The 20,488-nt window shown below is 38.8% G+C and overlaps 3 protein-coding genes across 4 annotated transcripts; all 3 read right to left on the reverse strand.

Annotated features, from left to right (window-relative positions):
* Positions 1–4,534: 4,534 nt before the first annotated feature.
* LOC137946875 (protein NUCLEAR FUSION DEFECTIVE 4-like) lies at positions 4,535–6,447 on the reverse strand. The gene has a single exon (XM_068793160.1). The coding sequence runs from the start codon at positions 6,371–6,373 to the stop codon at positions 4,535–4,537; it is 1,839 nt and encodes a 612-aa protein (XP_068649261.1). The 5' UTR covers positions 6,374–6,447.
* A 4,225-nt stretch (positions 6,448–10,672) lies between these two features.
* Positions 10,673–12,478, reverse strand: LOC137945865 (universal stress protein PHOS32-like). Of its 2 annotated transcripts, none has more exons than XM_068791934.1 (4): positions 12,091–12,475; positions 11,923–12,002; positions 11,654–11,772; positions 10,673–10,915 (listed from the first exon to the last, which is right to left on the reverse strand). In XM_068791934.1, exons 1-4 carry the CDS (start codon positions 12,329–12,331, stop codon positions 10,825–10,827), a joined length of 531 nt encoding a protein of 176 aa, XP_068648035.1. In that variant the 5' UTR covers positions 12,332–12,475; the 3' UTR covers positions 10,673–10,824. The 2 variants fall into 2 exon arrangements, with proteins under 2 accessions (XP_068648035.1, XP_068648036.1); XM_068791935.1 differs by lacking the exon at positions 10,673–10,915 and adding an exon at positions 10,960–11,355 and having other exon boundaries at positions 12,091–12,478.
* Positions 12,479–15,499: 3,021 nt separating this feature from the next.
* LOC137946876 (protein NUCLEAR FUSION DEFECTIVE 4-like) lies at positions 15,500–20,277 on the reverse strand. Its single transcript, XM_068793161.1, has 2 exons — positions 18,585–20,277; positions 15,500–15,552 (listed from the first exon to the last, which is right to left on the reverse strand). Exons 1-2 carry the CDS (start codon positions 20,275–20,277, stop codon positions 15,500–15,502), a joined length of 1,746 nt encoding a protein of 581 aa, XP_068649262.1.
* Positions 20,278–20,488: the final 211 nt, after the last annotated feature.

Here is a 20,488-nt window from a genome sequence, read left to right on the forward strand (position 1 = left end):
TGAAAAGCTATTTTTATCTCATTTGAGTTGCCTTCTCTCTTTCTTTCTCATTTAATGTTTGCTGATGCTTTTCCGGGTATTTTAGATCTTATAGGAGAATATCGTTTTCTATCTTCTCAAACATAAACGATTTAGGAATGATTTGCTCAATATTGACAAAAAGTAAAACCAAATAACTGCAATGTTATTTATTTATCAATTAGCTAACTTGGCTAACAAATGTTGATTATAGGGAGGTCCATCTTCCCTTAATGTGAGGTTGGGTTGTTTGATTATGTCTAGATGTGTAACATTTAGTATTAATAACCTTTAGGCTTTGTTAGTGTATTTTTCAAAAAATATTGGAAAAATATTTTTAGTAAAAATAAGGGACAATTAGTGTTTTATATTTTTTATAAATATTTTTCTAATTGAAAATTTTTACTAGGAAAATCATATAATTTTTCAGGTAAGATTTTCTAACCAAAATGGGTCGGAAAACTATATGAAAAATTTATGAATAAACATTTGACATTGATGTTGTAATACTTTCAACACAAGGTAAATTTTTATGACAATTTTGTATTTGGTAATTTATTTTATTAAAAATTTATTGGACAAGGGTGGTAATGTACGGAATTGATTATTAATTTAAATTTATTTTATAGGAAAAGACAACTTATAGGTCCATTTAATTTAATTTAATTTTTTATTTTTTTTATAAAATTTCATATAATTTCTCAGTAATTCACTAATAAGATTTTATGTGAAGGTTTCCTATAAATGTGTATTATAGGGAAAAAATATTTTAAACTTTTATTAGGATATAAATTTCTAACCAGGAGCCTTAAATTAGAGAGAAAATGTCTCCAATGTATCTGTATTGTATTATTTGAGTAATAATACGTGTATTGGCAATGAATAGTAAATAATTTTTAACAATTGAACGCGGGAATAATTTTAGGTCAATGACCAACTCGTTGGACTTCAATACTGAAAGCCTCTGTTTACTGGTTCTCATAGGTAGTTAGTTTAAGCTCTTTGATGGCAGCTCCAGATGTAAACATGGACTGGCAGGAGATTGTGGCGCCATTTGGAACTTTGTAGGTAATTTCTTTTCTTGCATATTTGATGTACTTTCGTCACCATTGATTTTGCGGAGATAGAGATAATGATCCTCCATTTTTTTTTTTCTGGCATACGCTGGAAAGTTATTTTAGGGGATTCAGCTGTCCTCATTAGCTGGACTTTAGGGAAAAAGCCTTCTCCACGATGCTTCTTGATTTTTTTTTTTCTGAGATAGGAGCCATCTGTTTCCACGCTCTGAGAAGTGCTAATTGACTTTGCAGATTCTTGGAAAGAAGTGGAGCTTCCTGTCATCACCTTGTTGCGGCAAATGCTTCAATATTTAGATTGATTTTCAATTTTGTGTTTGTCTTTGTGCTTTCTTTGTTTCATCTTAATGTAACATTATTGTACTTTTTCTCTCTGGGAGCTTCTCCTTTATTTAACCTTTTCTGGTTGAGTTTAAAAAAGGAAGAAAAAAATTATGACTCATGGAATGTGGTGAAGCACCATAGGGGCAGTACTCCACAAAGATTAGCCTATTTAGGTTGAACCTGAGAAAAGCAATTGGTGAAAAAAGTGTGGAATTTGCATGATCTCAGTGTCATAGGAAAACAGTTGGTTATGTTTTTCCTGGTTTATTTCCACAAAGAGAAATCACACATATTGTTTTTAATCAGGAATGTATTTGAAAATATTTTCTGCTCAATAATATTTGGACTGTGACATGGCTGAAATTTGTTTAGTTTAGTTTTGACTTGTAAATGAGCGGTAGTTCACACAGATTTTCTTTTTTGGGATTAAATTTAATTCAGAATTAAACTCTCCTTCTCCCTGTATCTGTCTATCTGTATCTCTTGATTAGATATATTAATTGATAGGATCCAACCTTTGATTAGATCTGTCTACCTGCAACTTTTGTGCACTACAGATCCGTTTCTAATCTTCAAGTTTATTAGGACTATTTTAGTTATTATGCTATTTTAAATATTACGTTTCACATCCTTGTCTAAAAACATTGTTTTAAATTTGTTTTTCTGCTGTTCCTGATTTTTCATTTTATTTTGTTTGGACTGAGATTTCATGCATGATTTGGGTGAAGAGATGAGAGGCACAGATGGGACTGGAAAATCACAGATGCTTCCGTTTTTGGTTAAAGAAGAAGAAATGGGTGAAGAACTTGGAAGTTTTATTAAAGAGCGATACAGTCATGTCGTATATGCAAATGACAGTTAAGATGTTAAAGGACTTGATGATCGAATGTCTATGATCATTATCTAGAGAGTCAAATGCATGGTATGCTGTTTTTACTTATTCCCTTATGTTGTCTCAATTTTTTGAAGTAAAACATTAGATTAAGTGGAAAGAAGTGTTGCTTCTTCCCCATCTTGATGCTCAATTTCTTTGTTGGGGTTTTATAGAGGTCTAGGTGGGTTGTCTGGCTGGAATAGCGGCGATAAGGAGTGTGGCCTGCCAGGAGGATGGTTCATCTGTAGGGAATGATGGTTGTGAGCGAATGGAAGGAAGTACTGGCCCATGGAAAAACTGGGAACAAGGAGAGGCTTCCGACCAAGATCAGTGGTGTAGTTGGAAATCTGAAACTGGAGGAAGTGGAGAAGAAACGGATGTGTGGTGGTCAAGTTGGAAATCTCGAGCTGAAGCAGATGAGCAAAGTAGACACCAGACCAATGTTTGGGAGGCAGGGACAAGGGAAGTGTTTCGGTGGGGAAACTTTATCCAAGTGGAAAAATGTCAATAAAATAGCAACTGGAAGCACTGATTAATCAATGATTGGAACACTGGAGAGAGCTGGAAAAGCCTTACAAGGAGTAACAGTGACCAGATCAGTGGTTGTGGTAAAGGATCTGTTGATGGTGGTGCACCATACTGGGAGAGGAGAGACTGAAACAAGAGGAAGCGAAAATCAAGAGACCGGTTGGAGTAAGAAGGATTAATCTATTTTTTCCCAATGTTTTTAGAAGAAAAAGGATTAACCTACCTGTTGAACTAATGAATCCATTAGTTTTCCACCGTCTCCTACCCTTAATAAACAGTGTTGTAACAGGAAACTTCCTGACAAATTTGTTACTGGTAGATCTTCTCTAGAATTGTTGGAGATCCTGCTCAAATTTGTGGACTTGGTAGTGGACTCAGAGAGAGGGTAGTAGTTATAGAATTAAACCATTCCAACTATTTATTTGTGTCTGTTTACTGTCCATTATAGGAGCAGTAACGGATACTTTCTGAACCTTGTCAGTTTTGTTTTCATCCATAGCAAAACCCTTACTGACTCTCAAAATCGAGTTCACGGCGACGACAGTGCTCAGGAAGCGGACGTATGTTCTTCACCTCTATCGCCCACTACAAACCGGTTTAATGTAAGGGGAGACAATTTGGACACGGAAACAATAAATTTCTCTCTGGTTCGATTCATTGACGGTGGAGCCCTTTAAAGCTTGATGAGTAGAATACTTGTTCTTTTCTGATCACGAGCGAGCTGGAAAAAGCTGAAAATCTCACGACTGGTCGAGACTCTGGGACAGATGAAGGGGGCAGGATCTTGAGGTCCCTCGCCCTATTTTCAAAGGGGAGATACGTCCGTCTGAATGCTGCGCCGCATCTTTCGTGCGAAACGACAAAATCAGCTTCAGTATCGTCGTCACTTTCTGATTTTTCTTTTCAGTTTTTCATTTTCTCCCAAAAGAATTGCTAAACTACACGAAGTGGACAAGAGGGAGATACGTATCTATCCAGGAATAGAACGACGCATCAGCTAAATAACATTTCTTCTGGCATATTATGAAGACACCTTGGATTTTCTTTCTAATGGCTGGTTGTAGCTCCAAACCGATAGCCCATGCGTCTTCAGAATTTCGGCAAAGGGTACTCCAATCGGAGGACCAGGATGACTCGCTCTTTCTCTCTCATCTCCATCCTCCACAGCCATACAGAAACCAAGGGTTTTCCATATCAGGTGTGGATAAATCTCTTTTTTTATTTTTTTATCGGCGGTCCTTATCTATATGATGATTTCTCTCTTAGAGTTTATTTTATGCTTAATGGTCAGAGTTTGCCAGGATCCAAGGTCCCCCCCCCCCCCATTGGGTTGCAAGTACCGTGCACCTGGCAAATATTAGATAAAATTGGCTTTGATATTCCCTATGTCCATATCTATAGAACCAAAGAACAAAGAAAAATGAACTTCAACAAGCTGAAATAAATAATGGAGCTGGAGTATTTTAGTGATCACCATGGGAGGAGAGCAGCACCTGGAGGTCTTGAACCAATTAATGACCATGTGCAATGGGGGTGACAGCCGAGTGACAGAAGAGGGAAAAGAACAAAAGAGAGCAGAAATCAGTATTTTTCTAGCAAGCATGCAACTAACAGTGATAAAACAAAAAATGTACAAATCAGGTTCAGGAGTAATTTCTTCTTCGTAAAATATAGCATTATTTTTTCTTTGCCTCAGTTCCTCCGATTCTTTCTTTCATTCTGCAACAAACCTTGACTTTGGTTTTGAGGCTGCGTTTTCGTCTTCTCTCTCTGTATCTACACTACCATTTCCCGCAGCCACACTTCTCATCTCAGACTCTCCCACCACCTCTGCCGCCTCTCGGAACTTGGCGTATATATCACTTCTGTAGAATTTCCTTGTTCTCATTACCAGAATTATGGAGACAATTGCTCCTAGCATGGTTGCTGCCGTGATTATGATGAACGATAATTTAAAGCACTGTGACCCAACGCAGTCCATGTCTTCTCTGGTTTTGTGGGTAATGCTCTGCTGCTTCATAGCCTCTCTATCGTATAAATGTCCAGCGACTCTGACGTTAAGTATGTAAGAACCTATTGGGCTTGCTACAGACCCGAAATTGTATAGGGTGGAATAGTATTTCAGACCGAAGATTTCAGAAATAATGGCGAAGAGAAGCGGCCACTGAGCACCAAAACAGAAGCCGATGATGACCGAGGCAACGTAGAGCGAATTGGGTACAGCAAAGGCGATGAGAAGGTGGCCCACGCAAGAGAGGAGAAGGATAAGAGTGAGTATCAGGGGTCTAGGGACTTTGTATTTGGTGTAGAGAATTTCTGAGACGAAGCCGGAAGCTAGTCTTCCCAAGCAATTCCATATACTGATGAGAGACACGAAGGTACCGATACTCTTCTTCGGGTACTCGAGCGACTTCCCTATCTGACCCATGTTGTCGATCGCAGTTAAAGTTCCCCCGACTCCACAGATCGTGGCGAAGAAGAGAATCAGCATATCGATGCTCACGAGCGCTTGAAGAATTGTGTAGTCCTCGCCTCTGTCGGGTGATTTGAAGGTAAAGGCAAGACGGGCAACAACAGACTTCACTGGATTCTGAGACATTGGTAGTTCAGCAGAAGAAGAAGGGGCCGACGAAGAAGTTTCAGGAGCCACTACAGCCGGTGGTTGCTTGTCTATTTTGACAGACACCGGGTTCGGATTTTTTATCTCTTGGTTCCTGATTCTCCACAAGGAAACTTCTTCCTTGATCACCACCGCAAGTGGAGAGAGGAGCAAGACGATGACTGCAGCAGCACTGGCTCGGTACTCCGGGGCGGAGAAGGTCAACTGCTTCTCCATTATGATAACTACCATGAGATACCCGGCGAGAACTAGAATGATGTAGAGGAAGTTGTAGAAGATTTTGAGTTCATTTGGTTGCCGAACAACTTTCATTATCCGAATAGTGTACAAGAAGACCATGGAAATTGCAGCAGGCAACCAGCCGATGAGCAAAATAATGGCTTCAGAATCGTTCCCATAGAGGGCATAGTAGAGCTGCGTGATGATAGCGCCACTTAGTCCGACAAAAGCCTTGAGAAGCCCAAGGACGACTCCGCGGCTCTCAGGGAAGTTCTTGACACAGGTGACGAGAGCGCCCGTGTTGGCGAAGGACTGAGAATTTGCGCCGACGCAGATGTAGAGACACATCTGCCAGACGTGCGGCCGAGCAATCCTACCGGTGACGGCAAGCCAGATCATGAGGTAACCGAAGAGGTTCATCCCGGCGCCGATGGCAAGAACGACCCACGGCGGGGTGACCTCATTGATGAGGCCGGAGATGACACCCACGTTGGCACCGAGGTCCTTGAAGAAGCTGAGTGTGTTGAGCGTCTGCTGGTCGTAGTCCAGCGACTCCTTGATGTCCTGGGAATATATGCTGAACATGTAAGTGGCACCCGCGGCGGACATGATCAGAAAAGAAGCAAACACCATGAACCATCTGCCCTGTACCAGTCGCACAGACAACCGTAACATATCGCCGCCGGCCAGGCCGTCGGAGAGTGCCATCACCATAACTCTCTCTCACACTCTCCGCTTTTCTCTCTGACTATGGGCTAAAGAGATAATTCTGCTACGGCTGGTAGAAGGAGAGCAGAAATATATAAACAAACAGGGAAAAGGGTAGAATCCGGGTGTGGCGGTTGGGACTGGAACTTCAAAATTCACGTCTGCCCAAGGAATCGTTGACTGGGAGGAAAAGCTCCAGAGTAGTTTTCTTAACTCCTACATTACCATTATCATATAAATTTTCACAGCAGAACTAACGTCTTTGATTCTTACTCCTAAGAGGCAGCAATGACGCAACTATATGTTCACATCCTCAAGCATTGCACATCAATTGTGCATGAAAAACCAAAAAAAGCCACACAAATAGCATTGAATCAACCAGTTGGACACAGCATCGGTCGGCGGAATTGATCGATACATTCTAGATAGAAAACGGATCCATTTGGAAGAAAATGTGCGTAGAATATTATACCAGTAGCAGCAACCCACGGGCGTTGACCCTCCCACCTCATTCGGCCCACAAAAACGGGGAAGTCTTTATCTCTGTCCAGCTGGTCTTGTCTCATGTCTTTTCCCCGAAGCAGAGGTTGATGCAGAAAGAACGAAACCAAACACTGGCCTAACGAGAACCTGCTCTGCTCGCAAACTTTGTATTGTTAGAATGCCCGATTGCTTTTCTGAAGAACAAAGAATCGACATGTGAATGGACCTAACCAGCTAACACATTACTAGAATTGGTTTCAAGGCGTTAGAGGTCTCTTTCTTCATACGGAATGCCGATATTTCTGAGATACTACCCGATCTGCTTCCGTGCCCATGAATAGACATGATGGAAAAACTGCTACAACACTTCTCTTTCAGTTCAGTTGTGCCTATCAATCATTCAAGAAAAAGATCGTGGAAGAGAAAACGAAGGAGATGATGATGCCGACTTTCCATTTTTTGTCTTTACCAAACAGTAGCTTTTGAATTTTCTTCTTCTTGGCTGCACTGATCAAGTTGCTTCACCGCCTCGGATGCTACTGGTACCAGTTTCTCTGTAAGAGACTAGAGAGTGAAGCGTGCAGCGTAGCTGGGTAGCAACTGGACTGCTGAACAAGTGGGTTGTTGGGAGAAACCAGATAAAGAAATGGGTAGTTCTTGTTCTGGGGAAACATGAGATGAAGTCAATAGAATAATTTACCCCACTTCAGTTGATGAGACAAATTATGAACAATCACTGCATTTGGTCAATCGTGATCAAAAGAGGTGATTAAACTGGATCTTTTCGTATACCCATTTGAATTTGAAGATTTTCACAACCACGTTGCACTAATCTCCAAGTCTTGAGCAGTCATTGCTCATCTTGATCTCAGCATTATTTAATAGTAAGTAACCTTATTAGTTCGCCCAATTCAATTACTGTTCAGAAAATATGATTGCTGCCTCTCCAGGAACCTTTGACTTCGTTCCTGTTCTTTTATTTATTTATTTATTATTGTTATTATTATGTTGAATTTTTTATATATCTCCCCAGTTCCAGATTCAATTAATTGGTAAACAAAGATCGTTTAGACATGAAAGATGTTTTCGCCTCGTTTCCGTATCCCTTGGGATTCTTCCTCCGTGATACGAATTTTATTAGACTTGTTGCAGGAGAGACGTTCCAGGCGTCCATACGAACCCAATTATGATTCCTGACGACACCTCGCGACTAAACAGAGAAGAATCGCAAGCGAAAGATTGAACATCGTCACCATTAATGTTCGCTTCTTTATACGTAGTTGACTTACGGGTCTTATCTGGAGTAGTTTAAAGCTTCTTTAAGGCATATAACTATCGAAGAGAAGCTGATTTAGTAATGGGTAGAGGACAGCTGCTATGTTATCTCTAACTGGCTCTGTATTACGGAGATTCCTTCCTACTGTGAAAAATTGATAGTAGAGAATTTGTTCGTTCAATTGAATCTTTCTTGGTATTGGCTTTCTGGAGTCGGAAAGAGGGAGATGACAGATGAAGACGTTGAATTCGAGCGTGGAAACCGGAAGCGATAGTGACAATGATTATCGCTTTATCCGTCGTTGATGTAATAGCTCACTGCGAGTCTCTTCACATCATCTGTTAGAACTAGAGATTCAGATTCCTATAAAGATGCCCAGGTGACTTTTTTTTCTTTTTCAACTCCTTTGAATCACATAATACCGTCTCACTCACAGAGATGGCGGCTTTGTTTAAACCTTCCATTTTCTTATATGCAGGAACAATTTCTTGTCTTTTAATGGAAAAAGCGTTTGAAAAGTTGTAGGGAAAATGGATCTCCTCTAGCAAAAGAAGTTTGTGTTCTCCGTCAATAAGACTTCCTGGAATCTGTCTATCATGGCTGGAGGTAATATATTTTAGCTTCCGTTTTCGTTTTATGAATTTTATATAGATTTGTTTAGAAATTTTGGGCATAAGAGCAGAATACTTACATTATTGAGCCTACAATTTATATCTCATTTAATTTATACTTTAGTGGTTATTAGTTGAAAAATCTCTTAATTTTGATTAATCATTTACAATAGAAGGTTAGAAGGTTTAACTGATAACAATCCATTTATCGATTCATGTTCATTAATCCATATACTTGATGGTGTCTTATTCGAACATTAAATATTATGTTTTAATATCCTACCTCCTCAGTGGAGTCTTTCAGTCGAATTGGTCAAGTAGTTCAATAATTAATCCATATCCGTCTATATGTCAATTCATATCTAAGAAGATAACTGAATTTGCATGTGAGGTTTGTCTAAGTAGTAAATTGAATCATCCATTAGGCTTTTATTAAACATTTCAATTAATTGATGACTAATCTAGATGTCAAATCATGTCCAATATAGATGGAGTGCTATTAATCAATGGGCATCCACTAATCCGTTAAATTAACTATTAACTCAAGTTTTAATTGATCAAAATTACCTTATCAATAGAGTTACCCTTTTTTTTTTTACTAAAATACATAATTTTGGGCTAAAAACTAGGCAATTGGCCTAGTTGCAATTATGAAGAATTTTGATTAAAATTACCTGATTAAAAGCCTTATTGATATAATATTTGATATATACATACATATATCTCTAAGGGTAGAAACACTTTATATGGTTGAATTATAATATTTATTAAATTTTAACGAACATTACCAAGATACCCTCATTCATCCAAATTACCTGATTAGTAGCCTTATCAATACAATTCTCACAAATATATACATAAATGCATGCTAAAATACTTTATATGGTCCAATAGCAATATTTTTAATTTAAATTTGGAATTTACTAAATCACCCTTATTCGAATAAAATTACATAAAATTGCCTTACCAGTTCAATTTTCCTCCAATATATATGTTACTTGGATAAAAAAAACACTTCATATACATGAACAATCTTTAGAAATAGAAAAATATATTAAACTTTTGTGTGTTATACAATCTATGAATTTTTTGTAATGTTTCTATCCTCACTTATTAAAAGGGTGAGGATGTGGCCTCAATGTAACCTAGTCCCTTAAAATTTTTCTATTTGTAAGACCACCTAATAGTAAAAGAAGATGCCACCCCATGGTCTCTACTAAAGAGTAATACTAAGAGAGCCTTGGTTGAGGAAATGTAGAGGGAATTCAAGAAACTAAAAGGCTAAAGAGACAACAGTAGTAATCTCTAAACCACGATAACTCATTAAAAAGACAGAGAGTGAGAAAGTAGAGAAGAATTTCTCCTTGGTTGGGGCATATCTCAAAGGGCACATATATAAAACTATATGTTAGCTCATGTAGGTTAGAACTTGTACTTGTTGATATAAATGGCTTCCTAGGTTGTTTTGGTTGGACCCAAAATTTCATTTTTGTTATTTTATCTAAATTATATTTGGGTATAATTCTAAGTTCATTATTCTTTTAGAGCATTTACAATGTGTCCAACACTACAAGAAGTTAAGCTTCTTCCAGTGAAAAAATTGTTGGCTCGTTTCTGCTAGAAGAGACTTTGCTTGGACTACCTTCTATCTGCCCAAAGGGCCAGGGGTCCTCCATTGTGCAAGAGCCACTAAAGGAGTTTCATATAAAAGAGGTGAAAGCCCTTATTTGCAGAGTGGGAGGAGAAAGACTTCCTAGATCATATGGATGTCAATTCGAGTCAACAGGCAGTCAAACCCAAATTGACGTAGGAGGAGATGGTTTTTATATCATTGGTCCAATCATAAACAAATATTAGCAGCATTAACTACAAAGGGAAAATCCATATGGGTAAGGACAAGTCAGACCAAATATACATAAGATACTAAAAATCAAATCAAAGAAAAGCAAATTCATATAGATCCACCCAACTCTCTTTGATTCTGCAGACTACAACACTGATTACTCTCCTGATCCTGTGGAACCCAGAAAAGAAAGAGTGACCATCGGAAGAATAAAAAAGGAAGAGCAAACCCTGGGAAGCAGAACTCAGCCATATGTTACTTTTCCAGGAACAATTATAACGGGAGCAGATTTACAGTTGTGGAAGCAGTATTCACCAACACTTCCTTGCAAAACGCTGAAATCAAAGCGAGAGGCTGTGAGCCAGAATCCAATTTCCATATTAGCAACAACATAGAAGACTATTATTCAATGACGAAGTCTACTCATTGCTTAGGTACAAATAAGAAGATAACATTAAAGCTCATATGATGTGTCTATCATACGTGAAGAACTGCAAAAATGGAATGTAAACTATTCTTTGCAGCTCATTTTTTTTCTTTTAAAGCTGTGGTTCATAAAATCTAGCTAAGGTAGGTGCTGCAATTGACATTTACTTGTCACAAGTCACCTCTATCTACGTTGTCCAGGTATCCAATGATCTTCTACAAACAAAGTTGTAGCTATCCACGAATATTATTCAATCCTCCGTTTGGACAAACTTCCAGCCAGACAGCTATGTTGAATGCGATTGAAATTCTAGCACATAGTCGAATCCTCTACCCAATCTTGTATTATCTGTTAATGTTAAAGAAGAGGATCATGCACAGATCGGATATTTTTTTACTCATCAGGGACAATTATAATTCATCCAAGAAGAGACCCACGAGTAACAATTCAAGAATGAACAATGACATAAAATTATCCCCAGTTTGCTGGTTTTTAAGATCCAAGAAAACAATTTTTTTTTTTTTCTAATGCCTAGATAGGGTTTGCCTTCTGTGACAAATCATAGTTTAAGATTCAGAATGATGGATTTAGGGGGGATTCCCAGTAATATGAAGAGTGCTCAGCACTTCCGAGAAAGCAATCATACCTCTGGATCAAACCCCGTCCTCTGCTACCCATAACGACAGCAACAGGCTTTAACCTTTCAGCTTCCTTGCAGATGGCCTTCCCTGGATCCCCTTCCACGATCCGAGCCACACTTTTCACCTAGCGAAAAAACCATTAAGAAGGCATGCACAGACGACTTAACAGCAGATTTCTGAATCTACAGAGATTAATTGTACCTGACACTTGATCAATCGTCTAGTCTACAATCAAAACCAAGAAAAAATTTAAGATTTCCACATTTCAACTTACCATCGCGACCTGTAAGGCCTCCACTGCTAGCTCCTCCATTAGAACCTGCGTCGTGTCGTAAACCATTTCGCTTTTCAAACCTGGAAAACAGGTAAGGAGGTAGCAATCAGAAGCACCAAAAATGGGGAAATTTTAAGGGAATTAGAGTGGTCTGACAGAGCGATTTACTGGAGACGACATGGACGAGGTGGATTGTATCGGCGAGCCTGCAAAAGTGAAGGACAGCCCAGTCGAAGGCGTGCTTGCTGTTGGGACCGTGATCGATAGCTATCAGAACGTCTCTTCCTCTTCTCCTCTCTCCGGTCTCTCTCTCCAGCTCCGGCTCCGGCTCCCCCACGACCGGTATCAAATTCGGCAGCTTCACCTCCCTCCAGCTGTACTCTTTTTCGTCTTCCTTCAATGGATCCATTTCCTCCCTAATTTTTTTCTTATGCTCTGTCTCCTTCCAAAACCGCTACCGTTACAAAAACGATTCCCCCGTCGAATCCGAAAAGCAGAAGGAAACAGAACATGAATCGAACGCTTTTATATACTGGGGACGAAAGTGCACACGGGGAACGAATTGAAGAAAGGCAGTGCGTCTTTTGACAAATATTCTTCAATACTAATGATGCTATATTGGGTGTTTCCAATACTTCGACAAATATTCTTCGTTACTAATGATGCTACATTGGATGTTTCCAATGCTGAAATGTCTGTTCTTTCTCTCGCGTACCTTACAGACTTAGGGGGTTTAATCCATGAATTCTCTCACATTATTTAGTTCATTAAATACTATCGTGTAAAAGTTAAATTACATCACTTCATTTTCTCAGTAAAAAGAATTTGGTTTCCTACCTATTTTGCGAATCAACCAATTGAATCGCGCATGGCACGTTGCTCTCCCCCCCCCTACGATCCTTCGACCAAAACTTTTTTTTTTCTCTTCTCCCTCCCTCCCTCTCTCCCATTGGTCTTCCTCCCTCTCGTCCTCTGTCGCAGAGTACGCTCGGCCTCCCAACTTATCTCCCCTCCCCCTGGCTCGGCCTCCCAACTTATCTCCCCTCCCCCTCCACGATCATTTGGCCAATTTTTTTTATTTTTTTCTCTTCTCCCTCCCTCCCTCCCATCGGCCTTCCTCCCTCTCAACCTCCGTCGCAGAGCATGGGATGCCGACCCTCGGCCCCCCTCTCTTCTCACTCTCGGCATACCGTTGGAGCGCTGCCTCCGTCGCCGTTGCCTGCTGGCCCGCCGTTGAGCAAGACAACGGTTTAATTTTTCCTAAGTTAAGGAAAAACTAAACCATCGTAATAAGAATAATAATTTATATTTTTTTAATAAAATAATTATTTTTATTTATTTAATATATTTATTTTATAAGTACTATATTAAATTAGTTATTTAATAGTCATAATTAAAATGTTTTTAAAATAAATATTTGATAAATTGTTTTGGTTTAATTATCTCATTGCTATAATTAATTAAACCAATGGTTTTAAATTTTGGGACATTATATTATTAATTATTAATACATAAAAATATATATTATGTTATTGATAAATATATATATATATATATTATATTAATTTATTTATTTATTTATTTATTTTTTATTACTATATTAAATTAGTGAGTTTAATGTTAAAATATTTCTTATGTTATTACAAAATAATTTATTTATTTACTATATGCTTTTATGTTATTTTTTACTTTTTTATTAATTTTTAATAATTTATTCTAGTCACACATAATTATTGTATAAATTTATAATAACTATAATCATTAAGTAATATAATATAGTTTTTTATTAATTATGATATTAACATATTTTAATATTACAAGTTAAATCACTTATATGTGTAGTAACCATATTTATTTTGGTACATTATCTGTTTAGGTATATATTTTATTTCAGTGTATTATAAAAAGGTTACTCATTCTCTTGTTTATATCATACTTTTCATTTGGGGCACTAACACTAGAATCTGTTTTCCAGTGCACTTGAACTCGTCTACACTAACACCCAAGGATGAGTTGAAGTTGAATCAATTCATTTAAGTTCAATTCAATTCTTCACTTCAATTCAAGTTCATTGTGGACTAACACTAATATCCCTCCCTTTCTATTAAAAGAACCCCTCCACAATCTTGCAACCTTCTCTCCGGTTCCTTTCTCCAACGGTTGAGATTTCTTCCCTGATAAAAAAATATACTTTTACCTTCTCAATACATATTATGTAATTTCTGTAATTACTTGATTTTTGTTAATCACTCTTAAATTCTCCGCATATAGTTTGTTGAAAGAAATTGAATTCTTATTCTTAAGTTGGTATTAGAACAGGAGAATCTCTCTCCTTCTCCTTCCCGTCACCGAAGAACAGAGTAGCAACTCTCTGTTTTGCCGTGAACTATTGAACCATCACCAAAGAACAAAGCAGCAACTCTGTCCTGAATTCATCTCTTTCGCCGTCGCCATTACCCCACTTCAGCGCAACTTTCAAATGTCGTGGAAGACCACACCACCAGCTCGGTGAAGAAGGAGACGCACTACACTGCCATCGCCGTGAACAAAGTCACTGATCTCCGTCGCCGATGTCGTCACCCACTCTGACGGAACTTCCTAACGCTGCCAACGATCGCACCACCAGCCCGGCGAAGAAGGAGACGCACTACACTGCCATCACCGTGAACGAAGTCACTGATCTCCGTCACCGACATCGTCACCCCACTTTGACAGAACTTCCAAACGCTGCCAACGATCGCACCACCAGCCCAGCGAAGAAGGAGACGCATTGCATTGTCGTCGCCGTGAACGAAGACGCTAGTACGAAAAAAATCGATTTCTTAACTTAGGTCCCGTGAATTTGATTCGTCGAGCGACCCGGACTCGGACCTGACTGAGACCCAAAACCGGGTCAACCCAGCGGACCGGAGCAAAACCCAAACCGGATCAACCCAGTGATAGGCCAAACAAAAATTAAAGGCCAAACCGGGTCAACCCAACGATCTTCTTGCATCATGTCGAAGGAATCAAAACCAAAACGTATTTGTACTCATTGTGGTAAGACTGGGCATACAAAAGTCAAAATGTTATGAACTTATTGGATATCCAGAATGGTGGGATCCTACCAAAGCGCCTCGCAAAGGGAACGCTAAACCAAATAATTACGTTTCCGTTGTAGTAGCAGAACCCTCCACCTCTGCTACATCTGGTAAGGTTCTTAATACTTCTGCTCTTAGTAGAAATAGTGAATGGATAATTTATTTTGGTGCTACTGATCATATGACATTTGATAATTATCATGTTAAAATTATGAAACCATCTGAATAACATATCGTATCTACAACAAATGGTACTCCTCACGTTATTGGAGAAGGTTCCATCACCCTCACTAAAAATCTGAGTCTTGATTCTGTATTAGTTGTCAATTTATTATCAGTGACTCAAATAACTGGCACTCTGCCTAACCGTTGTGTGTTTAAGGACATTCGAACTCGGAAGACAATTGGTTATGGTATTAGAAGGGGAAAACTCTATTACCTTGATCTGAAGCCAGAGAGTTCTCATCAGTTAGCTCAAACATTCTCCGTGAATAAATCTACAGAATCTGAGATTTGGTTATGGCATAAAAGGTTGGGTCACTCATCTTTAGTTATTTAAAGAAACTGTTTCCAAAACTCTTTGTTAGATTATCTGTTTCAAATCTTAAGTGTGAGGTATGTGAATTGGCTAAAAGCCATTATGTTCCATTTCAAATAAGCATGAATAAGAGTCCAACACATTTTATGATTATCCACTTTGATGTATGGGGTCTAGCAAATATAGCCTCTCTTAGTGATAAACGATGGTTTGTTTCCTTTATTGATGATCACACCCGTATGACTTGGATTGACTTAATCAAATCAAAAAGTGGAGTTAGTTCGTTGTTCAAACAATTTAACAGAATGATAGCCACTCAGTACCCTTCTACAATACAAACTCTCTACAGTGACAATGGTGGAGAAATTGTTAATCAAGGATTGAAAAAATATCTAGACTGACATAGCCTTAGAGGAACTCAGACTTAAAAATAAGACTTCAATTTCTTTCATATTTTCTCATTCACATCGTCGACTTAAATAGCCGTTTTATAAACTATACATGGATAGTTTAAGAGTGATTAACAAAAATCACGTAATTACAGAGATTACAGAATATGTATTGAGAAGGCAAAATTATTTTTCTTCGTAAGGGAAGAAATCTTAATACTCATGCCCAACTTGTCGAGACAATTGTTAAAACTTCGGTAAGATACTGCCTTGGTCAGCACATCAGCAAGCTGATCTTGAGACCGAACATGAGGGATTTCAATGATTCTTGCTTCTAACTTTTCCTTAATAAAGTACCTATCAACTTCGACATGTTTAGTTCTATCATGTTGGACTTGGTTGTGGGCAATATCACATGCTGCCTTACTATCACAGTATAATTTCATAGGACTTGTCTGCTCAATGTGTAACTCTTGTATGATATTTTTTATCCATAATAATTCACATATTGCCTTGGCCATTCCCCTGTATTCGACTTCAGCTGACGATCTAACCACCACCTCTTATTTCTTACTTCTCCAAGTGACCAAATTTTCACCTACAAATGTAAAATATCCAGATATAGATCATCGATTCTCTATTGACCCAACCCAATCGACATCGGTATAACCTTCAATTTTCAAATCCCCTCATTTTTTAAATAAAATTTCTTTCGCTGGAGATGATTTCAAGTAGCGCAAGATACGTTGACGACATTCTTATGTTCTTCACTTGGAGAGTGTATAAATTGACTAACCACACTTAGTACATAAGCTAAATCTAGTCTAGTATGTGCAAGATACATTAACCTTTTGACTAATCTCTGTTAGCAGGGACTTGATCTAAATATGTTCCCAGTTTTAGATTTTCTTTATAGAGTACTGACTAGACTGCATGTTATCCTACCAGTTTCCTTCAACAAGTCCAAAACATATTTTCGTTGAAATGAAAATTTTCTTCCTTTGATCTTGACACTTCAATACCAAGAAAATATTTTAAGTAGCCAAGATCTTTCATTTCAAACTCTCTGGCAATGATTTATTTTCTTCTAGATCATTCCCAATTACTATCATATCATCAACATACACAATAAGAGTTGTGATGACCTCTTTGTTAGATTTTAGGAAGAGAGTATGATCTGAGTTGTTTTGATTATATCTGATACTTGTTTGCATCCTTTGGTTTACATAATACATCCAGGAGATAATTTCATATATACTTATTCTCGGAGATCTCCGTTCAAAAATGCATTTTTAATATCAAACTGATAAAAGGATCAGTCAAGATTCACAACCGGAGATAGTAGAATCCAAACAGTATTGGTCCTGGCTACTAATGTGAATGTCTCCATATAATCGATCCTGTAGGTTTGAGTATATCCTTTGGCGACAAACCTTGCTTTGAACATTTCAAATGTGATGAGATCAGTCATGGTAGTTCAAATGGATGAATAGTGTTTTATTGCATGACGTTTTCCAATCCTTAAAAACGACGGAATCCGATCTATTGTTCTGTTCAATATTTTAACCTTCATAGACTTCACTAAACCCTTTTCAATCTGTAGGCTCGATTCGCTAAGGGTGGTAATTATAACTAATTATTTATTTTACTATTTTATTCTGTTATAAAAAAGTAACATAAATAAAAATATTAATATTTTGTAAATATTTATTAATTTACCATTTTATTATTTATTTAATAAATTTCATTTTATAAATATTCTTTCTCCGTATGCAAGTAAAAAAAGCCTCTCTTTATAAATAGTGATGATTTAGTTTAAAAATACTTGCTTGAAAATAATTTAATATATATTAATTAATATGTTAACATGATTAATCATATTATTTTCATTTCTATAGGTTTTTATTAGATTTATCATGGTTTTAAGTAGAATTTTAAAATTTTATTTGTCAAATAATTAATATACAAACCAAATTACTTTTAAGTAATCAAAATTATTAATAATTTTGGTTTTTCTAATTTTGGCTTCGAGACATAAAATTTATTATTTTTCCCAAAGATAAATGTCCAATATTGTAGATATTAGGTAATAAAAAATGTATCTGATTTTTTATTTTAAAAAAAAATTATTCAATTTTTTCATTTAATGATGTGGCAGCTTATATGGTAGATGATGTGGCAGAGATGTGTCGATATTTGTTTATTGCACTGATGACATGGTGACACATAAGCAATCAAAGCTTACGTGTTACTTTTGACTGCACACATAGGTATTTGACTGGTCAAAGTCGGATAGTTTTAAAAATATTTTGATGACGCGGGTGTTTTTGAAAATAATTTATTTTAAATGGGTATTTTAGGAAAATTCCCTTAACAACGGATCCAAACAAAAATACCAGACACGTCGCATTTTGGCTTTGGAGACGTGACTGGAGCTCTCTTCACCTGCGTTTCATGGAATGTGACTCTATCCTTTCATGGATTAATCCAATTGAATCAAGACAGGCACTCGGTAGAGCGGATTTGGTCTGCCTTCCAACAAAATTGCTTTTAAAAAAAAAAAAAAAACTTTTTCTTGTATCTTCTTCTTTCTTTGTTTCTATTTGCTACTATCCTCTACGTCCTTCGAGATTGAGCCCTAGTCCATCTCAGTCTTCTGTACCTCCTCGCCCGTTGGTTCTCTGAACTTGGCGTAGATATCCCTTCGATAGAATGAAAAGGTTCTTGCCACCAATATACAGGAAACTGCAGCTCCAAAAACCGTCACTCCTGCTACAATGAGGAAGGAGAGCTTGAAACACTCGACACCAGTGCAGTTCAGCTCAGGGGTTATGACGCCTGTTTGAGTCCTCTGCCTTAAGGCCACCTTATCGTACAGTTGTCCCGTGACCAGAACATTGAGTATGTAGGAACCCACCGGGCTTGCCATGCCGCCGAAATTGTACAAGGTGGAGTAGTATTTGAGGCCAAAGATCTCAGAAATGATGGCGAATAGTAATGGCCACTGGGCACCGAAGCTGAAGCCGATGATGACGGACGCAATGTAGAGGGACTCGGGTGGAGCGAATGCAATGAGGAGATGTCCCACGATAGCGATGAGAAGGACGATGGTTAGAATCAGAGGTCTAGGCACTTTGTGTCTGTTGAGCAAGGTCTCTGAGACGAAGCCGGATGTCAGCCTGCCCAGGCAATTCCAGATGCTCATGAGAGAGATACAGGTGCTGACGCCGTGAGGAGGGTAACCCAAAGATCTTCCGATCTGACCCAGATTGTCCATGGCGGCCAATGTCCCACCGATCCCGCATATTGATGTGATGAATAGAGTAATCATGTCTAAGCTCACGAGAGCTTGGAGGATTGTGTAGTCTTCCCCTCTGGGTGGGGGTCTGAATGCATCGAGGATTCGGGCCATAGCAGTCTTGTTTTGCTGCTCTTCAGAAGCAGAAGCGGCCGATGATAATTTCGCTAAGGATCGCGGCTTTTCGATTTCAACGTTTATGGATGCTGAGTCGGCATTCGCAGTAGACTGGTTCGTGTTTCTGATAATGGACAACTCCTCTTTGATGACCAAAACGAGGGGTAGGAAGACCAACACCATAACGATGGCAGCACTGATCTGGTATTTCAACATGGAGAACTTGATCTCTTTCTGGATAATAATGATCGTCATGAGATAAGCGACGAGGACAAGGACAATATAGAGGAATTTGTAGAACACCTCTATCTCGTTCGGTATCCGGGAGGCCTTTATTTCTCTGATCGAGAAAACGAAGAAAATAGAAATGGCGGTGGGCAGCCACCCGATGAGGAGGATGAGAGCCTCGGCATCGTCTCCATAGAATGCGTGGTAAAGCTGCGTGAGGATGGCGCCGCTGAGACCCATGAGACCCTTGAGGAGACCCAGCACGACGCCTCGACTCCGAGGGAAGTTCTTTACGCAGGTGACGAGGGCTCCTGTGTTGGCGAAGGCCTGGGAGTTTGATCCCAGGAAAATGTACAGACACATCTGCCACACCTGAGGGGTGGCCGTGCGACCGGTGACCGCCAGCCAAATCATGAGGTACCCAGACAAGTTCATTCCGGCGCCCATCAAGAGCACCAGCCATGGCGCCGACACCTCCTGGATGAGACCAGAGACGACGCCGAGGTTGCTACCAAGATCCTTGAAGAAGCTTATCGTGCCCAATGTCTGCTGGTTATAGCCTAACTTCTTCTTAATCTCCTCTGAATAGATGCCGAAAATGTAACTCGCGCCTGCGACCTCCATGATCAGCAAACAGGCGAAGACCATGAACCATCGCCCTTTGATAACCTGCAGCGCCAACATCAACCCACTTGGCGCAGCCATGGCTGCCGTCGACTAGCTCTGATTTTCCCACGCTTCAGTTGCCTTCTCTGCGTCTCGCAAGCAAGAAAGAGTAAAGATTCACAGAATGAGATACATCACCGGCTTATTTTCCCGTTCCATGGGAGAATAAATACCACAAGAACAGAAATGGATGAGAATGTCTTCGAGGGTCAATACTCAAATTTGGACATTTTCACAACTGGTCATACGG

The sequence above is a fragment of the Aristolochia californica genome, unplaced genomic scaffold (assembly GCF_029961685.1).
Source record: "Aristolochia californica isolate CCGP_79_NKW_82.1479 unplaced genomic scaffold, dmAriCali1.0.hap1 SCAF_12, whole genome shotgun sequence".
Lineage (NCBI taxonomy): Eukaryota > Viridiplantae > Streptophyta > Magnoliopsida > Piperales > Aristolochiaceae > Aristolochia > Aristolochia californica.

What these genes read in the sequence shown, in the direction of transcription:
- LOC137945865 (XM_068791934.1), bottom strand. Translation starts at nt 12,331, where the DNA reads ATGGATCCATTGAAGGAAGACGAAAAAGAGTACAGCTGGAGGGAGGTG. An exon ending in AGGCCTTACAGGTCGCGATG is followed by an intron (nt 11,773 to 11,922) that starts GTAAGTTGAAAT and finishes TTTTTTCGCTAG; the next exon opens with GTGAAAAGTGTGGCTCGGAT. An exon ending in GGACGGGGTTTGATCCAGAG is followed by an intron (nt 10,916 to 11,653) that starts GTATGATTGCTT and finishes CTTTGATTTCAG; the next exon opens with CGTTTTGCAAGGAAGTGTTG.
- LOC137946876 (XM_068793161.1), bottom strand. Translation starts at nt 20,277, where the DNA reads ATGGCTGCGCCAAGTGGGTTGATGTTGGCGCTGCAGGTTATCAAAGGG. An exon ending in AACGGGCGAGGAGGTACAGA is followed by an intron (nt 15,553 to 18,584) that starts AGACTGAGATGG and finishes TCTTTAAATAAC; the next exon opens with TAAAGATGAGTGACCCAACC.
- LOC137946875 (XM_068793160.1), bottom strand. Translation starts at nt 6,373, where the DNA reads ATGGTGATGGCACTCTCCGACGGCCTGGCCGGCGGCGATATGTTACGG.